A 22995-nucleotide genomic window follows, 5' to 3' on the forward strand; every position below is an offset into this window, starting at 1 on the left:
TTCACTAGATTAATTCCCGGAATGGCGGGACTGTCGTATGTTGAAAGGCTGGAGCGATTGGGCTTGTATACACTGGAATTTAGAAGGATGAGGGGGGATCTTATTGAAACATATAAGATAATTAGGGGATTGGACACATTAGAGGCAGATAACATGTTCCCAATGTTGGGGGAGTCCAGAACAAGGGGCCACAGTTTGAGAATAAGGGGTAGGCCATTTAGAACGGAGATGAGGAAGAACTTTTTCAGTCAGAGGGTGGTGAAGGTGTGGAATTCTCTGCCTCAGAAGGCAGTGGAGGCCAGTTCGTTGGATGCTTTCAAGAGAGAGCTGGATAGAGCTCTTAAGGATAGCGGAGTGAGGGGGTATGGGGAGAAGGCAGGAACGGGGTACTGATTGATAGTGATCAGCCATGATCGCATTGAATGGCGGTGCTGGCTCGAAGGGCTGAATGGCCTACTCCTGCACCTATTGTCTATTGTCTACAGTTGGAGAATTAAACCTTAGCATAGTTCTCAAAAAACAGACCAGTTCAATGGTTCAATTGTTCTTTATTGTTACATATGCGCAGCACAGTGAAATTCTTTTGCACAACCACAAATGCACACTCGCCACAATTTTGGCGCCGTTTGAAAATTAAAACAGAAAACACAAACAGTCCAAAGTTCAAAGTCCAGTCCACATTTAGATTAGTTTAAATGTACAGTGCAGAATCAGGCCCTTCGGCCCACCGAGTCCCCCGCACACTAACGCGAACAAGGGGCATTTTACAATTATACTAAGCCAATTACCCTACAAAGCAGAGATCACGGGGACAACCCTCGCAGGTCACGAGTAGAACGTACAAACTCCGTACAGCCAAGCACCCAAGGTCAGGATCGAACCTGGTTCTCCAGCACTGTAAGGCAGCAATTCTACCAATGTGCCACCTTGCTACCCCACTTCCGTGTTAGAAATCCTGGAGCACCCCCCAATTCAAGTACTGTGAGCCGAGGTAAGCCTGATCTGACATCCCTGTCCTCTGCAGACCACTTATGCAATTGGGGGTGGGCGCCTCCTGCAGCCGACCTTGAAGGCACTGGAAGCAATACCCTGGTCCCTCTCCTACCAGCCCACTCCTCGCGTCCATTGGTGCCAGTGGCTCCCTCTTTGGCTCTCCGGTCTTCGAGCTTCCCCCGCACTTGACCATTGGGTCTTCGTTCTCAGTGGCCGACGGGTCTTTTTTTGTCATCGGCTGCCGGGCCTGTCTTTGCCCTTGTTTTTGGCAGTCCTTGTCTGGTCCATCCTTGTTGGCGGCAGTCACTTCGGCAAGCCACAAGATGCAACCCACTTACAAATCCTCATGAGCCACGAGTATCTTTGTATAGAACTGATTGCACGATTGAGTTAGCAACTACTACTCAGGGATAATACCGTCCTGATGTATGTGGACCAATGCCCATCATAATTCAAATGTAGTGCAATGTTCTGTGTATATCAAACACTCCCATATCGCATACAGCAAATATCATGTACCAGTTGCCTTTCCACTACCCCATTAACCATCTCCACTCCTGTATGCGATATGGGATATTCAATGCAAAATACACACTCCTCCACAATTTCAAATGATCAGCCATTAACTCAGGGGAAGTACAAACCAGATAGAAGATTAAGCACTTTCACAAGCCGTGTGAGCTACAAAAATGTTGGGCAGTGTGAAAGGTGAGGCTATCTGTTGGGATAGCCATCTGTCCTTTCAGTTGTTGAAAAGATCTCATGACACTATTTCAATGTAGAAGAGGGAAGGTTATCTGCAGTGCCCTGGCCACTCCACACATCATCCAGGTTCACTTACTCTCATTAGAGTCCTACAGAAACAGGGTCTTAATTGACCACATCCATGCTGACCATCACATACCCATCCATACTAATCCCATTTACCGCCACTTGGCCTGAAGCCTACAATGCCTTAGTGATTCAAGTGGTCGTCCAGATGCTTGTTAAATGTGGCGAAAATCTCTGCCTCCACCATTCCGCCTCAGGCAATGCATTTAAGATTTAACCATACTTTCGTCAAAAAACTCTTCTTCAAACCCCTCACACTCCACACCCCTCGCGTTTTAGTCTAGTTCAGTTTATTGTCATCAAGTACAGTGAGGTACTGGTACAATGCAAATTTTGTTTCCAGCAACATCTTCACAGGCACATCGACACAAGAACACGCACACAAATATAAATTGTACTAAATTATACATGAATTCTGCATGCAAATAAAGAGAAATCAGTGCAAAACACAATTAGAAAACAACCCTATAGTAGTGCAAGGAGTGGTCTTTAGTGTTCCGTTGTTGAGGGTGGATTAGGCTTGTGCAGTTCAGTTCAAGAACCTGATTTGTGCAGGAAAGTAGCTGTTCCTGAACCTGGTGGTTTAGGACTTCAGGCTTCTGTACTTCCTGCCCAACAGTAGCAGCGAGAAGAGGCCGTGGCTCCGATGGTGGAAATTCTTGATGTTCAATACCGCCTTCTTGAGGCAGCGCCTCATGCAGATGTTATTGACAGTGGGGAGGACTGTGCCCATGATGGACCAGGCGGAGTCCACCGCTATGCCATGGGGAAAAGTTTCCCTCCGAGCGCATCAATGGCGAGACATTTTTTTTCCACCTCACTTAAAATTTTGTGTACCTCCAACAGGTCTCCCCTCATCCTCTTCTGCTCAAAGGAAAACAAACCCAACCTATCCAGTCTCTCCTGTTAACTACCATTCCAACCTAGGCAATATCCTTTTATTCACAAAATGCTGGAGTAACTCAGCAGGTCAGGCAGCATCTCGGGAGAGAAGGAATGGGTGACGTTTCGGGTCGAGACCCTTCTTCAGACTGATGTCGGGGGTGGGACAAAGGAAGGATATAGGTGGAGACAGGAAGATAGAGGGAGATCTGGGAAGGAGGAGGGGAAGGGAGGGACAGAGGAGCTATCTGAAGTTGGAGAAGTCGACGTTCATACCACCGGGCTGCAAACTGCCCAGGCGAAATATGAGGTGCTGCTCCTCCAATTTCCGGCGGGCCTCACTATGGCACTGGAGGAGGCCCATGACAGAGAGGTCAGACTGGGAATGGGAGGGGGAGTTAAAGTGCTCGGCCACCGGGAGATCAGTTGCGTATGAACATCCTCCACACCCTTTCCTGTGCATTCATTTTTCTGCACTGCAGCATTGCATATAATATCCCAGCTGTGACCGAACCAATAGATTATAAAGTTGTACTACAACATCCCTGATTGGGAGCCTGCTGTGCACAATTTGGCTACTTTATTTCCCTGTATTACATAATAAAAGCATCTCATTAGCTGCACTAATTGTTACAGAAATACAAGTTTTTCATTACATTTTAGGATGATACTCACTTTCCCCACACCAATCTTTATTGAAAATGCAGAATGAGTTTGTGAATGCTGCCAATTAGTGTTAAATTGAGAAGAGTTTTGAACAAGTCTGTTTTCTCATTTCATGCAGGACAATGAAATAATTAAGGTACCAAATTTCATCCCCGTCGTCCACATTATGGGGTGAAAGGAGAGAATTATCTAGAGATCTAAAAGAACCTGGGGGGGGGGGGGGGGGAGTTAAAAACAATCTTTTTTACTCGGCCCATTACTTTGATATTTTGGGCGACGTTTCGGGTCGTGACCCTTCTTTAGACGTCATCCATTCCTTCTCTCCATAGATGCTGCCTGTCCCGCTGAGTTACTCCAGCTTTTTGTGTCTATCTTTGGTTTAAACCAGCAACTGCAGTTTCTTCCTACACACTTTTTGATATTTTGATTTATAAGAATAATAATAATATATTCCATTATTTGTCCCACACCGGGGAAATTTGCAGTGTTACAGCAGCAAAGTGGATAGCAAGAGATCTTTCATTATAAATAAAAATAAAGACAAGGATAAATTGTCATCATTTACTGTGTATTCTTTAACTGTTACTATTATTTGGTACAGGTTGCAGTGTCGGTAAATTTGAGAAGAACTTTGAAGAGAATTTTTCGATAAATACTGGAATAGGTGTGGGTGCATGGCTTTGAGGAAGGAGTAGGGGACTTCAACTGTTTGGACAACTCTGAAAGAGCCTCCCAGTTTCTGTAGAGACAGATATATGGTGACATCTGCACCTCCCCTCCATTCTCCTAACAAATCCAGGCAGGATTGAATGGATCTGGTATTCAATACGTGGCTGCTCCTTGTCCTGTCCACCGGCCACATGCACCAGATGTAGCATTACTCATAAACACTAACCATCTAGTCTTTCACTTCTGTCTCATATCACGCCCAATCCCTTTAGTGTAGCAAATGCCTTTGGGAAGAAATCAGTCTCCCTCCTTCATCTGATTCACAGAATATGCAACACATAGAATCAGACTAATTGGCCCACTCATTCTGCACAAATTTCCTCCCATTCCTAACAGAGAGCTTCATCTTTTAACACAAAATGGTGTTCACCTCAAACACTCCACTTCTTGCACGTCTAGTATGCGCACCACTCTCTGGGGAAGAATCATGTCCTGAATCCCTCACTGGATATTTGGCGATATATTTATACCATGTAGTTGTGGGGCTGCTCAAGAGATAGTTCTTCTAAATATTAATGCTCAGATTTTTCACTAGATCACCCCTCCAGTGACAGAATTCGATGTGTGGGTGCTAAAGATGGAAGTGGCAAGTATGCGATCCATCTCCACTTCCTCCTAAGAGCCCCACTGTCAAAGAAACGGGTTTCGGCCAATTCAATATACTCCCTACTGCAACTGTTGAGAATGCTGAATGCAAAAATAGCTGAGGGATCAGACATTATTCCAGCAGTGTTTGACAATAGACAATAGGTGCAGGAGTAGGCCATTCAGCCCTTCGAGCCAGCACCGCCATTCAATGCGATCATGGCTGATCACTCTCAATCAGTACCCCGTTCCTGCCTTCTCCCCATACCCCCTCACTCCGCTATCCTGAAGAGCTCTATCCAGCTCTCTCTTGAAAGCATCCAACGAACTGGCCTCCATTGCCTTCTGAGGCAGAGAATTCCACACCTTCACCACTCTCTGACTGAAAAAGTTCTTCCTCATCTCCGTTCTAAATGGCCTACCCCTTATTCTTAAACTGTGGCCCCTTGTTCTGGACTCCCCCAACATTGGGAACATGTTTCCTGCCTCTAATGTGTTCAGTCCCCTAATTATCTTATATGTTTCAATAAGATCCCCCTTCATCCTTCTAAATTCCAGTGTATACAAGCCCAATCGCTCCAGCCTTTCAACATATGACAGTCCCGCCATTCCGGGAATTAACCTAGTGAACCTACGCTGCACGCCCTCCATAGCAAGAATATCCTTCCTCAAATTTGGAGACCAAAACTGCACACAGTACTCCAGGTGCGGTCTCACCAGGGCCCGGTACAACTGTAGAAGGACCTCTTTGCTCCTATTTGTTTGTACTCAATATTTCTACTCCAGCCAAGCGCTTCCAGTTCTGGCTGGTGGAGCTGCATCAGTGTTAGATATCCATATTCAATCCTGACCTTGGGTGCTGTCGTAAGCACATTGTGACCCTGTGGGTTTCCTCCAAGTGCTCTGGTTTCCTCTTACATCCCTGACATGCTGGTTTGTAGGTTAATTGGCCTCTGTAAATGGTCCCGAGTGTGTAGGGAGTGGATGTGAGAGTGAACTAGAGTGAATGGGTAATCGATGGTCAGACTCAGTGGGTGAAGGGCCTGTTTCCAAATAAAATATCTGACAAATGGGAGTCCATAAGTAAATCAGGAGCAAGACGGTAACCGGGAAATGAAAGAATCCTCTGAGGAACCAAAGAGGTAATTACATGCAGAGCAAGGTGTTGCAGGTGAGATCCTAAATGAATACTTTTCATCTGTATTCATAAAGGATTAGGATATGGAAGATAGTGCGTTTAGGGAGGTAGACATAAATAATCTGGAGCAGACGAGAAAGGAGCTTTCAATGCTTTTCCTTTATTTAAGTGCAGCAGGAATAAACCAGGTAACTACAGGCCGGTGAATTTAACTTTGATGGCTGGGATAATCCTAAGGGACAAGACTTATGTAGAGTGGAAAGGTAAGGACTGGTCAGAGATAGTCAGCGTGACATTTTACAGAGGAAATCGTGCCTCTGTCATTCGACTTAGTTTTTTTGAGAGATAACTAAGTATGTATGTAGTTGACGTGGAGTTGAAAAGGTATTTGACAAGGTGCTGTACGGTAGACTGGCCCAGAAGTTTAAGGTAATGGTACCCAAGACAAGATGGTTAATTGGATGCAGAACTGGTTTGGTGTTAGGAGATAAAGGACAGTGGTGAAAGGATACCTTTCTTATTGGAGATTTATAATCTTAGTCTTTAATCTTAAAAATTAGTACACCAGTGGTGTAGCAGAGGAGCCCATACTGGGGCCATTGTTTGCACTGAAAAAGGGTTCCGACCCGAAACATCGTTTAACCATTACCTCCACAGATGCTGCCTGATGTGCTGTATTTCTCTGACACTTTGGTGTTTGGCAATTTCAGTTTCTTGCATCTCCAAATGCGACTAGTTTAGATGGGCATGGACAAGATGTGCCAAGGGACCTGTTTCCGTGTTGCATGACCTCCTACATGGGAAAGGGTCGCTACTAACCACCTTGTCCACATCTCCATAATTTTGTAACTCTCTATCAGATTCCACTCCAAGGAAAATAAACCCAGTCTTTCCTCATAACTGAAAGACTCCATCGCAGGCAACGTCCCAATGGAGTCCCAACCTCAGATCCAAGACCAAATGAGCAACTTGGACCTGACCCCAACCACCATGAGCTCAAGGTCAGCTACCTCAGCATGTAACAATGTAACAGCATCTTGCATTTATAAGGCATTCTCAATGAGCAAGTGCATAATATCCCAAGCTGCTTCATAGATGGGTTTTAGCAAATATCGGCAATTCAACGATACAAAGGGGTTAGAATAGAGGACCACAAGCCTGCATTGAGAAACTTTAAAAAAGCATCTCAAAAGGCAAAAGAGATGGAGAGGAAGGAATTCTAAGCTTAAGTTCTTGGCACCAAAAGCACAGCTGCCAATGGTGGAGTGATTAAAATTAGAGACGATCAAGAGGCCAGTAATGAAAGAATGTCCGGGGGGATTAACAAGCCAAACACGTCAAGCTTCCTGACTAGTTTGGTTCAGCTATTCATAATGAGATAAACATAGAATTATAGAGTACAGAAATAGGCCCTTTGGCCGATGGTGTCCGTGCCAAACATGATGCCTACTTAAACTCATTCCTTCTGCTTGCACGTGGTCCACATTCCACCATTCCTTACATATTCATACGCATATCTAAAAATCTCAAATGCCATTACCGTATCTGCTTCCATACCAACCCCTGACAGTGCATTCCAGTACCGATCACACTCTGCACATCTTCTTTAAACTTTCCCCATCTGACAAAAAGATGTGCCTTCCAGTATTTGACATTTCAACCCTGAGAAAAGGGATCTGATTGTCTATTGTATCTACACGAAATTATATCATGGGCAGCATGGTAGTGCAGCGGTAGCATTGTTGCCTTACAGCACCAGAGACCCGGGATCGATCCTGACTACGCGTACTGTCCGTATGGTGTTTGTACGTTTTCCCTGTGACCTGCATGTATTTTTTTCCAGGTGCCCCGGTTTCTTCGCACACTCCAAAGGCGCACAGGTTTGTGGCTAACTGACTTGGTAAAATGGTAAATTGTCCCTAGAATTGTGTGTAGGATAGTGTTAGTGTGCGGGGATCGCTGGTTAGCGCGGACTCGGTGGGCCAAAAGGCCTGTTTCTGCGCTATATCTCTAAATTAAACAAAACTAAAAATTAGTTTATATGCGTGCTTCTTCTTTAACCAAAGTGATATGTATATGTTCAGGTGGTCCATGCACAATACGAGCCCTTTTTGTTCACTTGTAGTTTGATGAGTTTTATAATTTATATATTATATGGAATAAATAAAAGTTTACCTTTGCATCACGAAATGTCACAGCAACTTATTTGCGCTGAAATTCCAGGAATAGAACAGGTTTACACCTTCAACCCCACCCCCACCCACGGGATTCTCAATCCTGAATGAAAGGCAGGGAGTGAGGATAAAGCCTGCAATTGTGCAACACACAGGCCGACCCAAAATGCTGTCAGAATGGGCAAGCACACCAGGAGGGTGAGGCTGTTGGCGAGACAGAGAGAAACAGTCTGAGGTGTCTCGCTGCCGTCTACAATTACTGTCATTGTTTTCCTGCGAGCATCCCTTGGCTCAGTCCACATGGACTGGTTATTCATTTCCACTGCCCAGTCAGCTTATGTTGAACACTGAACTTCTTGGCCAAGTGTTTGTCTTTTAAACAAACCCTGAATGATTCACAGCTGTAGGATCGATATGGCAGGGCTTATTCCTTCTTCCGCACTTTTGATTTTGGTGCTGTATTGGCAAAAAGTAATTTAAAAAAAAGTTTGTAAATTGGTTTCGAACAAATATCTAAATATGTTACACAAAGGACAATTGGACCATACAAACCATTGGGGTTTTCAGCTTTGTAAAAAGTCTTTAACAGCTCCACTGCTTCATCAGCTCTGTATCCGCCTATGCACTGCAACAAGAGAGAAGGATTGCATTTAGTCAGTATCTTACCCACCCTTGCGGCAACCCAAAGCATTACGTAGTCTTGATGTTTAGTCACCGCTTAACGATAGGAAATCCAGCACAGCAAACTCCCAAACACATCATGTTTTCAGCATGGTTACTAATAAATATTAGCCAGGACTTCTGTAGAACTCCTTGAACTTCTTTGAAATGGTGCAATGCTGTCATTACCTGGCTTGGGTGATGGGACATTGCTTTAATTCCTCGTCTGGAAGAAGTTGCCTCCGACAGTCACAGAATCATAGGAATTTTCCGCATGGAAGCAGTCCCTTCGGCCGAGTGAGTCTGAATAACTTCATTTAGCACCGCAGTCGGATTTGAACCCACCACCAACTGAATTGAAAGCAAGAGTATTTCCTACTGAACCCGAGCTACCAACTGGGACGCAAACTCTGGTTAAGATTTCGTAAGAAAGTCTCTCAATCTTGCCAAGAAAACCAGGTTGCTAATCTAGCATCTGAATTTATCAGGCAGTTATAAAATTTATGATGTGATTCCATCACCCCCATCCCCACACCTCCCTACCAATCCCCAGAAGAAATGGTAAAGGTGGAGTTGATCACGCTGCAGAAGCTGCAATTCAGAGTCATTGAGTTGCTTTAAACAGCTGTTGGTTTTCAGTCAATTAGTCAGAATGAAACTGGGGTTTGTTTGGCTAACTGCGAGTGCTGGTGTGCGCTTTGATGGGTGGGCCCTTTTGACGACATCAGCACCCAGATAACAATAAGCTAAGCAGGATTTTCCATGCTCCTGGCTAGAGAGGGCAAGGCAGGAATCAGCTCATCTCACAAGCTGGTTTCATGGCTCCGAGAATACAATAACAACACCAACTGTGGACTTTGGGTATTACAGCCTTGCGCACAAAACAAATTACATCTCCATATGTGATCAGAATGTCAGTTCCAACATTGTAATTTAATCTCCTGGAACTGAGCCCAGGCAGTGGAGTTGGTTGATTTCCTCAACACAGACAGAGATTCTGAGAACATATAATGTAGGCACTGAAACTGCCCCCAAGGCACCGCCATAACTGTATCCCTCCAAGAGAAGTGGGATAAAACTTTTCATGCGCTCTGGTAAACGAATACATGTTACTGGAACCAAGCCCACAGCGATCAATGTATATCCTGATCCATTTGATCTTAGTGGAATATGGATAGAAGATTGAAAGATCATGGGAACAGAGGAGGAATTCTGCACTTGGATCGCTCCGACAGGCTGAGAACACTTTTAGTTTTTAGATATACAGCATGGAAACAGGCTCTTCGGCCCACCGAGTCCATGCCGACCAGTGATCACCCCTACACTAGCACTACCGCACAAATGCACTAGGGACAATTTATAATTTTACCAAAGCCAATAACTTACAGACCTGTACGCCTTTAGAGTGTGGGAGGAAACTGGAGCATCCAGAAAAAACACACGGTCATGGCAAGAACGTACAAACTCCACACCTGTAGACAGGATTGAACCCGGGTGTGTGTCATTGTAAGGCCACAGCTCTACCGCTGCGCCACAGTGCTGCCCTAACTTGATGCATACCTCTCCACTGTACGCAGCTAGTTGCTGGCACTGATGAGGACCCGAAACGCCACCTATTCCTTTTCTCCAGAGATGCTGCCTGACCCGGAGTTACTCCAGCATTTTGTGTCAATCTTCGGTGTAAACCAGCATCTGCAGTTCCTTCCAACACTATCAATTTTTCAATTGCCAGGCTTTGTCCCGTCACCAACTCGTTTCCAGGTTTCACCAAGGTACTACAGGCAGTCTGAAGAAGGGACCTGACCTAAACCATCACCCATCCATCATTCCTTCCACAGATGCTGCCTGACCCGCTGAGTTACTCTAGCACTTTGCATTCAATGCAATCTATGCTCGCTTTGAACAGGTCAATGGAATGACGTCACCTGCCCTGACATCCTTGAATGCATCTGCACCCACGTCGCAGATATCAAACCGGCCTTCCCAAGAGCAAACCCGAGGAAAACAACTGGCACCGATGGAGTCCTCGGCCATGTACTCAGGACCTAAACTGTTCACAGATATCTTTAACATTTCACTGTTTCATTCTGAGGTTTCCACCTGTTTTAAGATGATCATAATCCCAGGTAAGGTAGCGTGCCTTAATGATTACCATCCAGTGGCTATGACATCCACCATTATGAAGTTCTTTGAGAGACTGGTCATTGCACACATTAATTCCAGCCTCCCAGACAGCCTTGATCCACTTCGGTTAGTCTACCGACACAACAGGTCCACGGGCGGCATAGTGGTAGAATTGTTGCCTTACAGAGCCAGAGACCCAGTTTCGATCCTGACTGTCCGGGTGCTGTTTGTATGGAGTTTGTACATTTTCTCTGTGACTGCATGGGTTTTCTCCGGGTGTTCTGGTTTCCTCCCACATTCCAAAAACGTGCAGGTTTGTAGGTTAATCAGGCATGTGAGTGAGGTAAAAAAAAAAGGAGGAAAGTAGCCAAGCGCTTGTGCGAGGCCTACAGCGGGGGTCAAAAAATCGGGTTTATTTGTGGAAAATGTACACATATATTTGCCAGTTTTAAGCCTCTTTTAGTGCATTTCAAAGTAAAAAAGGATATTACAAAATAATGTGAATATGTCACTATATACTAATAACATTTTTATTATTTTAATTAATTTAGTTACATAATCTTGCATTTAAATTTAATATTTACTCATTACAGTTCCACCACTGATTTTCTGGCACACTTGGTTCCAGAGCTTTGCTGGTTTATCCAGCTGGCCAAGGAAGTCGGCTATGGGGATAGATGCGCTGGCTCCAGCTGGGCTGGAGTTCCAGAGCTCCGGCTGCAGGTTGCAAATTCAACCCACAGATCGGCCGTGGAAGTCTCGATGAGGTCGAGATTCGCTGCCTTGCCCAGCCGAGGTGCCACATTTTCGGGGAGACTTCCAGGGCGGGGAGATTTCAAGTGGGCTCTCGTAATTTTGTCCAGATTTCAATGATTAGCGGCTATTTCTTGTGGAGCCCCTCGCGACCTCTAGTGGAATCCTAGTGTTCCGGGGAACCCCGGTTGAGAAACGCTGCTATACATCGTTTATTTATTTATTTTTTCTTTCTTTTTTTCGATCCAATTTCTCCGTTGGTAAATGTGATTTTGTCAAGGGCAAAGTGAAAAACGCGGAAATCATGCAAAAAGCACGGAAAATGGATTTTAAAACGTGGAAATCCTTGGAAACGCGGAAAATTCACATGTCTGGTTAATTGGCTTCTGTAAATTGTCCCTAGTGTGTAGGACAGAACTAGTATATGGGTAATTGCTGATCGTGGTTTCGCTGGGCCGTCGGGCCGGTTTCCATGTTGTATCTTTAAACTAAATCTCTAAACTAAAATCTCCTTAGTCCTACACTCATTACTCATCAATCTAGATAACAAGGATAGCTAGAACAGATTCCTATGTATTGACAATGCACCACCTTCAACACCATAATCCCAACCAAACTAATCTCCAAACTCCTGGACCCAGGAGTCAGGATTACCCCTCTGCAACTGGATCTTCGACTTACTGACCTGTAGACCACAATCTTTGAGATCAGGTGATTCAAAACATCCTCATGATAATTCTCAACATGAGTGCCAGGATGCAATCTCACAACAGTGTGGCCAAATTTATTCTTACTCCATTTCTCAGTTTGCAGATGCCACCACTGTAGTGGGCCAGATCACAAACAACGATGAGGCAGAGTACAGATAGAGAGCGTGGTAACATGGTCTCAGGACAACAACCTCCTTCTCAATGTGATCAAGATGAAGGAGCTAGTTAAGGACTTTGGGAAACGAGATGGTGCACGGTCGCAGTCAGCATCAATGGTGGTGAAGTGGAGATGGTGGAGAGTTGAGTTCATAAGTGAAAATATCACTAACAATTTGTTCTGGACCAAGCACATTGAAGCTATGCCCAAGAAAGTACACCGATGCCTCTACATCCTCAGAATACTATGGAAGTTTGTCACGTTTCCAATCACCCACATCCAGTCAACAGATGCACCTCAGAAAGCATTCAAAAAGGACGTGTCATAGCTCTGCTCAATTCCACTAGAAATTACAGTATTGTGGATGCAGCCCTGTCCATCACACAAACCAGCCCCCCCCCCCCCCCCCACCGGCCATTGATTCCATCTACACCAGATGCCAGATTCAGGAACAACTTCTTCCCCACTGTCATCATACTACTGAACAGTCCTCCGATAAGCTTGAGTGTAGTTCCAATCTTTCAACCTACCACATTACGAACCTTGCACTTTAAAAAAAAACCTGCACTTTCTCTGTAACAATGCCGTAACACTATATTCTGCACTCTGGTATTGTTCTCTGTGCATTATCTGTTGCACTTGCGTGCAGCTGGATTGTACTTGTGCATAGCATGATTTGACTGAAGAGCATACAACAAAAATTTTCACTCTATATCCATGCATGTGATAAAAATAAACCAAAACCAGCCCAATCTTTCATTGCCCCCTAATGTTAAATACTCTAATTCTGTCCCCTCTTAACCTCATCCACTCCAGAAGAACATACCGAACATCTCCAGTCTCTCCGTACTGAACAGCTCCAGCCCTAACAACATCCTAGTGAATCTCCACTGCACCCTCTCCAGTGCTATCCCATCCTCTGAGTACCTTGGTAATCTTAACAGCATGCAATACTCCAGTTGAGGTCAGAACAAGATTTTATAAAGTTGGAACATAATCTCCCTACTTCTGTCTTCCATGCCATGACTAATAAAGGTCAACATCCAATATGCCTTTCTAACTAAGTTATCTTACCATGTTGTCACCTTTAAGGATCTATGGAATTTTTACTTTCTCTGTTTCTCAAAACAACCTAAGACCTTACCATCCGTGGTCTATGTTCTAGCCTCATTAATGTTCCAAAATACAGCACCTCAAACTTGTCTGGATTAAACAATATTTGTTCTTTTCACCAATGTGAACCATATCCCTCTAGTTTAAGATTTTCCTTCACATTATCAACAACTCCGCCAATCTTGATGTCACGTATGAACTTACTGATCATGTAGGAAAATAACTGCAGATGCTGGTACAAATTGAAGGTATCACAAAATTTCAGTCTGAAGACAGGGCTCGATCCGAAACGTCACCCATTCCCTCTCTCCTAGGTGCTGCCTGACCTGCTGAGTTGCTCCAGCATTTTGTGATAACTTACTGATCATGGCTTCCATATCCATATTCAAGACATTTACCAAAGTAAATGTCCCAGTGATCCTAGAGGACACCACCATTCCCATCCTATCACAAAAACAACTCTCTACCATGATTCACTGTCTTCTATTGCCAAGCCAATTTTGGATCTAGTCTGCCAACTTGCCCTGGTTCACATTGGGCCTAATCTTTTCAACCAGTCTCCCAATGCTTATCAAATGCTTTATTAAAGGCCATTTAAATCACATCTACTGTCCTGCCTTCAACAATACACTTCATTACCTCTTCAGATAATTTCAATCAACTTGGTCAGACAGGATCTGCCCTTAACAAAGCCATGTTGGTTGTCTCTGATTCGACCCTATTATTCCAAGTGACCATTAATCTTTTCCCTCAGAATTTGGTCCAGTATCTTCCCTATCTCTGATGTTAGGCTCACGGGGTCCATAGTTACAGGTTTTTCCCTGCTGCCCTCTTGAAAAGGGGGGGGGACCATGTTTACTATTCTCCAGTCATCTGGTACCTCACTTGCATCCAGCAAAGATTTAAAAAATCTCAGCCAGAATCGCAGCAATCTCTTCCCTTGCCTCCTGAAGCAGTCTGGGGTTAATCTTTTTTGGTCCTGGGGATTTATCCATTTTTAAGTCCTGGAGTATCGAGTAACTTCTCTTTATTTATGGAGGCAAGCACTTGGCTGACATCTGCTCTTTCACCAAATTCTCCAATGACAAAGTCCATTTCCTGTGTCAGTATCAATGAAAAGTGTTAATTCAGGACCTCACTTATATCTTCTGGATCCAAACACAGGTCGCCCATGTTGTTTCTACATTTCCCCCTGGTTATTCTTTTAGCTCGATATACTTCTGGAACACCTTCAGATGTACCTTAATCCCGTCTTCAATGATCTCTTAGTCTTCCTAATTTATTTCTAAGTACCTTACTGCTTTATATCCTTCCACGTACCTCTTACCTCAGACTGTCCTTTACCATCATTCGTTCCTTTATTCATCATAAGCTTTCTTTTTGCTAAACTTATTGCATCCCTTTGATATCTGCTTATACATCTGTTCCTCTGTCTACTGTTGACCATTGGGAGGACTGTAATACACTCCCACCTAGAAAAATAGCAATACCTTTTTGCTTCCAATTATTTGAGGGACCTTCTACGATATTCTCCCTCAGTACCGACGTAATGTAATCGTTGGCTATAAGTGGAATATCTCCTCTCCTTTTACCCCCCCTCCCCCCCACCCTCCCCTCTGCCTCACCTGACACTTATATAACTAGGGATAATTATTGCCTGTCCTGGCCATTCTTCAGCCATGTCTCAGTGATGGCAACAATATCATGTAGAATGTCCTGTTAATTAAAGCTTTGAGTTCATCTATTTTACTGGTTATACTTCTTGCGTTAAAATACGTGCAATTTAGCTTTGAATTCACGATGTTCACCTATTCGCTTGTTTTGCCTGTTGGATTTATTATTTCTTCTCCAGGTGATTGTACCTCTTCATCTGCACAACTACTCTGAGCCCTGTTCCCATCGGATTGAATTTATTTCTCCTCTGTATCATAAGTAATTAATTACAATCCCTCTGTCTTTCCATCAATAGCTTTAGATTTAAGCACCTGAAAAGGGAAATAAATCCTTCTCATTCATTCTGTCTTACCCTTTCCAAATTTCATGTACCATGATCATATCCCTTCTTGGCCATTTGCATTTCACAGATTGTAATGGAGTTGTTTTCTTTAACCCAAAAATATTACTGCAATCTCTAGCTTCACTCAGGCAATTTCTAACTACTGATTCACCAAAATCTAAAAGTAAATCATGAAAAAGTAATAAAGGCACTATTTGCTGCTTGACGCATCAGCATATGCAGGAAATAATCTTTCCCATGGGTCACTAAAGTTGTCAACACAAGATTAATTAAATTAGTTTGCAGCTTAGAGCAGGTCAATGCATTGAAATGAGGTAATGGCAGGGGGAGGTAGAGGATGATGTATCTGGAGTTGTGCTTATTTAGATGGCAGTGACAGATTAAGGTCCTTGAGCATTGACAAGTTCGCACTGAGGTACAAGAGGGTACATGACAATACAGGGTGGACAAGTCAATAAATGGTTGGACACATGGAACCACACTGGGTAAAATGCACAGTTGCCTCCAATGGAGAGTTTCTTTCCAACAACTCACTGACCCTGCTTCGATTTCTGTTCTGTTTATATTTTTTGCACCTGCCAAAGTCTTTCCTCTTCAAACTAGATGCAAATCATTCTAACACCAGTGGTCACCTGCAATTTGGCTACAGCTTTCTGTCCCCAAGTCTGCTCAATTTCACCCAGCGAGGGGAGCATGGAGCATCAACCTTCATGTTGGTCCCGGAGTTCCAGTTTAACAGCACAGATGCTGACGCATGAAAAATAAAAAAATTCCCCCCCTCCAACTTTCTAATGATTTAAAGATTGAAATAAAAGGAAATTTGGCAGGGTGAGCAGGTGATCCTGAAGTCATACTAGCACAGGGACAGGCTCTTCAGCAAACAGCATCCATGCCCACCTTTGATTAAAACCTCCAGAGCCACACCAATGAGGTGCAATCTCCCCGAGGGGAACCCTAGGCTTACATGATCCTTCCTGACAGTGAACTCACTGAAGCAGCCCAGACAAAGAGGAGCAACACACACAGACCACCATCGTGCAGGAGTTTCACTGCTTTCTAAAATGTACAGATAGTTTGCTATAATGATAAGAGTTAAGAAGCCTCGTGTTATAGAAAATCACGTTATAAAGACCATAGGCTCAATGGGGGAAAGGAGTTAAGGGTTAGAAAGTTTCAGACTCGTAAGTAACAAAGTTATTTTACCCTGCAAGATTTTCAAAAATTAAAGAACTTTTCAATAGCAATAAGTTTATTTTTGTTACTGCAAGCTAAAAATACTAAAGGAGATACTTTGTATTGTTTAATCAAGTATCATTACATAAGTATCAATAGAAACTGTTGCTTGTTAATTTTAATGGCTAACTGCAGTTAACCTAGCTACTGTATTCTTAATGGATAGTATCTGAATACTGTACAAGGGCTTGTCTCGTAAATTTGAAGAGTACGGTAGAAACCTGGGAGGGTTAACATCCGTTCCCCCTTCAAGTACAACATCAGTGAAGCACATGGTGTTTTACACCAAAACAGTAATTTTATGGTCAAGATTACTTTCTCTTCATTTTTATTTATTTACATGCTGCCATGGTTGAACTCAAACTCATGCTTCCAGATTTAAATTTTTGGTTACCAGTCCAGCAATTTAACCACTACAGTGTGACAGTCCATATAAGAAATTATCTTATATCGGTGACATTCATTAAATGTATCTTTTCAAACCTTTCCGCGGTTTTAAAAGAGTATGTCAAGCCATACAGGCTACATTTTTCTACCCACTACCTTTCATCTATTCTTTTCAATTCCGTCGGGTCCTGGAACTATTTTACTCTCTTGAACGTAAGGAGTAGTGACACAGATGGTAGGGCAGCTACCTCACAGTGCCAGAGACATGGCTTCGATCCTGACCTTGATGCAGTCTGCATGGAGTTTGCACATTTCTCCGGGTGCTTCGATTTTCTCCCACATCCCAAAGGCGCGAGGTTTTGTAGGTTAATTGGCCTTTGTAAATTGCCCCGTGTCTGGGGAGTGGATGGAAAAGGGGGACAACGCAATACGAGTGTGAACAGGTGGTGGATGATTTACAAGGTCTCGGTGGGTGGATGGGCCAATTTGCATGATGCATTTCTAAATTAAACGGGAGCCTGTTCACTCCAGCAATAAGGCCTTGGTCGATCTGATTTCATTCCACTCTTCCGTCTGTTCTTTCTCGGCCTTGAATATATTCAATTATTTGGCCTCTGTAGCCCCGTAGAGACAGGATTGCAGACTTAGGTTCATCAAAAATGGACTTCCAAATTCCCATCTTAAATGAGGAATCTATTATTCTGAAACCATTTCCCACTTCCGAATTCCCCACATGGGAAACACCTCTCAGCATCTACCCTGTCAAACCATCCCAGAATCTCATTTTTTAAAATACTGGAGATCTGCTAAAATCTAGACAACATAGGCTGAACCTACTCAACCTACAACCATCTTGAGCAGACCTTTATAACCCCATTCCTACCGCGGCAATGGAACACTGCGGACCATATCTTGATCTACCATGGACTTGTTTCCTAATTGTGCTGTTGCACTAATAACTTGTTTTGCAGGCTTTTTCTTTTCACAGTCCGAGTGTAATTCGTTTTTAGTACTTTCAGAATCTATGATTGTGCCCGTGATGCTGCTACAAGAAAGATTTTTCATTGAACCGGCACCTCACTGTGCTTGTTCATGACAATAAAGTCGACTTGACTTGACTCCTTCATGACAACTCCATGATCCTAGGAATCAACTATGAAACTTCTGTGAAGTGATTCCGAGGAAATAATATGATCTTTAAATAATGGTAGCAAATCTGTACATAGTAGCACGGTCTACCCAGTTCCCTGCACAATTACAGAAAGATCTTCCTACTTTTATATCCCGCTCCTCTTTGCTATAAAGCCCAACGTTCCATTTATTTTCCTGATTATTATTAAGGGTTGTTTGTAGGTTAGTTACCTAGAATTGGAAAAGTCATTGTTCATACTTTAAGTTGTGAGCTACCCAATTGGAATATAAGTTACTGTTCCTCCAGTTTGGCCTCATTCTCGCAATGAAGGTGGCCCAGGGCAGAAAGGTCAGTATGGGAATGTGAAGAGTAATTAAAATGGTTAGTCACCAGGAGATCCAGTAGGCCTCGGCGGACCTAGCACAAGTATTTGGCAAAATGGTCACGGAGTCTACCCATGGTTTTGCCGTGTAAAGGAGTTTACTCTAGGAAATAGATAATTAGGGGTTGTCCTACCACCCCACAAATGACACAATTATTTTTGTCTATTGATCAGCTTTCAATCTGTACCAGAATCTTATATTCCATGAGCATTCATTTTGTGCACTAATCTTTTATGTTGATTTTTTCTCAAAGGCCTTCTGAAAATCGAGACATCATATCCACTAGTTCTCCCTTATCTGTCCTACATTCCATCCACGTTCTCACCTATTCGCAGTTTGTCTCAAAGACTCCCAAGGACTCTTTACATCGTGCTCCATATTCAATCGGTGTAACCGGGTGAGGAAGGGGTGAGGGGCAAATGGAGGAGGTGAAGAAGTGGTGTCGGGAGATAAGTTGAGAAAATAAGGAGAGGAAATAGGGGAATAGTTGGAGACAGTCATGGGGAGGGAGGTGCTGCTTGACCCACTGAGTTCCTCCAGCACTTTGGTTTTTGCTCCAGCAGATTGCTTGTTCCTCCAATCAGTTTGATTGTTGCTCCAGATGACAGAAACTGCAGTCTCCTGTGTTCTTAAGGACTTTGGTTGGAACTTGCAATACTGCAAAGACATTGAAAAATCACTGCACATAGATTCCTGTAACACGTTTACCTGGAAGGGTGCTCCAGTGTGTTGTAAATCATCTGCGGGAATGTTCAGCACCGAACCACAGCCTCCAAAACGCTCATTTCGACAGCCATACACAACCAGTGGAATGTCTGCAACAGAGTTAAGGAAAACAAAGAGCCTTTCTTCCAAATAAAGCTGGTTGGAGCCCACCCACCTCCACCCCACCCCCTACTAATTCCTCTCCCCATCAAGCCCCCTGGACTTTCTATGATTTTTTTTGTCCAATTTGCTGGTGGAAAGGGAAATGCCATTCGTTACGGCTGTTGGCCTGGAACCATACACAGTAGAAGTAGCTCAGCAGGCCCGCCGCATGTGCCTCTCTCAGTTCTTTCACACAGTTTTCCAATTATCCCCTCCCTTCCTCTTCCATGGCCCTCGTATTCTTTCTCCCATCATGTATTTACGAAGTTCTTCCGAAAATTCCGGAAACCCTTCTATTTGTTGTGTTCCAGATTTAACAACTCACTGGAAAAAATAAAACACTTGCTCACATTCCCAATCTCCTTAATTTCGTGGCTCCCAATTATCAAGCTGTCTCACTTCGTCCACCAAATGGGTAGTATTATTGGAGGTTGAATAGATTAGTGTGTTTATTGACAAATGGGGAAAGTTAAACAATGTGCAAAATGGCTTGAGATGCCTCGAAGTTTTTAATAATTCTGCAGAAATGCAAGTTTTTTTGGAAATGCTTTATCGCAGAATTCGACTCAAAGTAGGACAGGAGATAAGGTAAAACAGAAAGCAGCGTTAAGATAATATTTTGGATGTGATGGGTGTGGGAGGAATGGGTAATTAGTGCAGGCAGGCAGTTCTGAAGTATAGTGCTCCTGGGATGTAAAGAATGATAGAGATGCGGAGCAACATAATGCATACTCAGGAAGGCCATAGCCCTGTACTTTCAGCAAGACCTCCTTTCTCTTACCTCCAATCCCCTTGTGTTAAGGACCCCTCACAATAGCAGTGGTCTCATTCAATCCTCTGAATGACAGGAGCCTCCACTTTCTACACAGCAACGTGGATAATTGCTGCTCGACACAATTATGGGTGAAGAGTTTTGCTTCCGTCCCACTTAATCATTCTCCCAAGTGGCTGCTGTGTCGTGTGGTTCAAGTGAGTGCCAACACAATGCTGCAATTTATCTCTATAAATAGACTGCTCCGTTCCAAATAGCAGCGGAAAGTGACACTGCGTCAGAATATTTAACAACTCCATAATGAAGTCTCAAGAGCAGGAAGGTGTTCTGGACAAAGGTGCTTAATTTTTTTTGAAATGTCTGTATCTTAATAATTCCTTCAATTGTCCTTTTTCTTGCAAATCTCTCTGACTGCTCACTTGGGCTCCTGAAAATCATTAAAGCAATAAAGTTCCCTTCATCTGGTAAAAAAAAACATTAAAAAAATTAAACGAGTCTATTGAAAAATAACGACATGGAGCCAGGCAGCGAAGGAGCTTGATAAGAGGTGTTTATTAGACTATGAAATAATTGAGAGCTAACAGACTTGCACCCACTTGATAACTTCTAAATGAAAATAATTAAATCAAAAAATTAAACCAGAAAAATCCACACTTATGTAACATTTACCCTATCCTTAATAATATAAATTTATAAGCCACCTTTATCATAAAATGTGCCAAACATTTTCCTGGATTTATTTGTGAATATCTTATGGTTTTGGTCACCCTCGACAAGTGGAAGCATTTAATTTTAAACACTGTACAGTACCTAAAAATAACAAAGAATCACAAGGCTTGTTACAGGCCCATGCAGTGGCATAGGGACAGGTGACCAAAAGCTTGGTCATAGATTTTAAGAGGTTTTAAGAAGCATCCTAAAAAGGAAACAGAGGCTTAGAGGTTAATGGAGAGAATTCCATGGGTTAGATCCCAGGATCTAACAGCAAAGACACCATGTGTAGGAAGTCCGAAGAAGGGTCTCAACCTGAAACGTCACCCATTCCTTCTGTCCAGAGATGCTGCTTGTCCCGCTAAGTTAATCCAGCATTTTGTGTCGAGCAAAGACACCATAGTGGAGATTAGGAGATAACTAAGTAGAGAGTGAAGTATAAATAACGCATTATTGTATGGACTGGATGTCACATAGGAGGTTGTATGAGCTAGAGGAAGTCAGACATATGGAAGAGTAACTGAGATGGAGATTATGAGATTTATGAGATGGAGATGCAGAGATAGGGGAGGTTATCAGGGCTGGAAAGAGTTACAAAAAAGATGGTTGTCACGACTAGAGAAAACCACAGAGAAAGTGAAGAGCGAGGCTGGGGAGGGATTTTAATGTAGGAATGAGAACTTTGTGTGAGTAAAACTCAATTTTCCCAGGCTGTAATTTTCTCTGGCATCTACATTGCTAATGCTAATCAGAATCTCAACAGATAACTGGTTTAGAAACTTAAAAATTCTTGCTCATCTTTGTGCTCAATCACATAGTGCGGAAAAGGAACATTACTTAAAATACAAATAGATTTTTTCCATGGAGAAAAGTCTGCTGGGGTTGCTAATCATTCTTCACATTAACTAACATACAACCGCTAAAGGATACTCAGCAGTCGCAAGGCTGCAGCGCACATGATACATGGTTCCACAGTGACGTACAGCACTGTGGCTTTAAACACTTCCTGCCACCTCCTGCCTTTCTGGCGACACCACTCCAAGACATAGTCAATGGCAACCATCTCCGCATGCCGTGTAGCCTGTGTGGACAGAGAGGAATCATGGACTTGTAGCACAGGGCCACGTACTTACAAAAAAGACCACCGTGATTGATATGCGCTGCAAAGCCATTCTCTCTGAACCTTCACTCACAACTTTCAGTTAGTTCCATTAAGAATACAAGCCTACATCATCAATCAGGACGTCGAGCATGAGAATTGGAATGTCATGTTACGACTGTAGAGGCTATTGTTCGTGAGACCACACTTGGAATCCTTTAGTTTAGTTTAGAGATACATCGCGGAAACAGGCCCTTTGGCCCACCGGGTCTGCACCGACCAGTGATTCCCGCAGATTAACACTATCCTACACATACTGGGGACAATTTACACATACACCAAGCCAATTAACCTACATACCTGCATGTCTTTGGAGTGTGGGAGGAAACCGACGATCTCAGAGAAAACCCATGCGGTCACAAGGTGAACATATAAACTTTGTACAGACAGCAACCGTAGTCGGGATCGAACCTGCCTCTCCGGCGCTGCAAGTGCTGCATGGCAGCAACTCTGGTCTCCGGCGCTGCAAGTGCTGTATGGCAGCAACTCTGCCGCTGCGCACCATGGCCGCCCAGTGTGTGCTGTGTGTAGTTCTGGTCACCCAACTACATGAAGGATGTCATTAAGCTGGAAAGACTGCAGAATAGATTCACAAGGATGTTACTGAGATTGGAGAGCTTGGGTTATCAGGAGAGACTGGATAGGCTGGTACTGGTTTGTTTTTCCTGGATGCAGAAGGTTGAGGGGTGACCTTACAGAGGTTCATCAAACCGTGAAGGGCATAGTTAAGATGAATACCTGTCTTTTTCTAAGGGTGTGGAACTCTAAAACTAGAGGGGATAGATTTAGGATGAGAGGGGAAAGGCTGAAAAGGGATGA

The 22995-nt window shown here is 43.5% G+C and overlaps 1 protein-coding gene across 2 annotated transcripts in view; it reads right to left on the reverse strand.

The window, feature by feature from the left end:
* Positions 1 to 553: 553 nt before the first annotated feature.
* adat2 (adenosine deaminase tRNA specific 2) overlaps positions 554 to 22995 on the reverse strand; it is a 31919-nt gene continuing 9477 nt past the window's right edge. For both annotated transcript variants that reach the window (XM_078405467.1, XM_078405468.1), the window contains exons 3-6: positions 21948 to 22098; positions 19376 to 19482; positions 8551 to 8623; positions 554 to 8454 (exon numbers count right to left, since the gene is read on the reverse strand). In XM_078405467.1, the coding sequence (XP_078261593.1) occupies positions 8423 to 8454; positions 8551 to 8623; positions 19376 to 19482; positions 21948 to 22098 (363 nt within the window). In that variant the 3' untranslated portion in view covers positions 554 to 8422. The remainder of the gene's footprint in view (positions 8455 to 8550; positions 8624 to 19375; positions 19483 to 21947; positions 22099 to 22995) is intronic.

Source organism: Rhinoraja longicauda, chromosome 9 (assembly GCF_053455715.1).
Source record: "Rhinoraja longicauda isolate Sanriku21f chromosome 9, sRhiLon1.1, whole genome shotgun sequence".
NCBI lineage: Eukaryota > Metazoa > Chordata > Chondrichthyes > Rajiformes > Arhynchobatidae > Rhinoraja > Rhinoraja longicauda.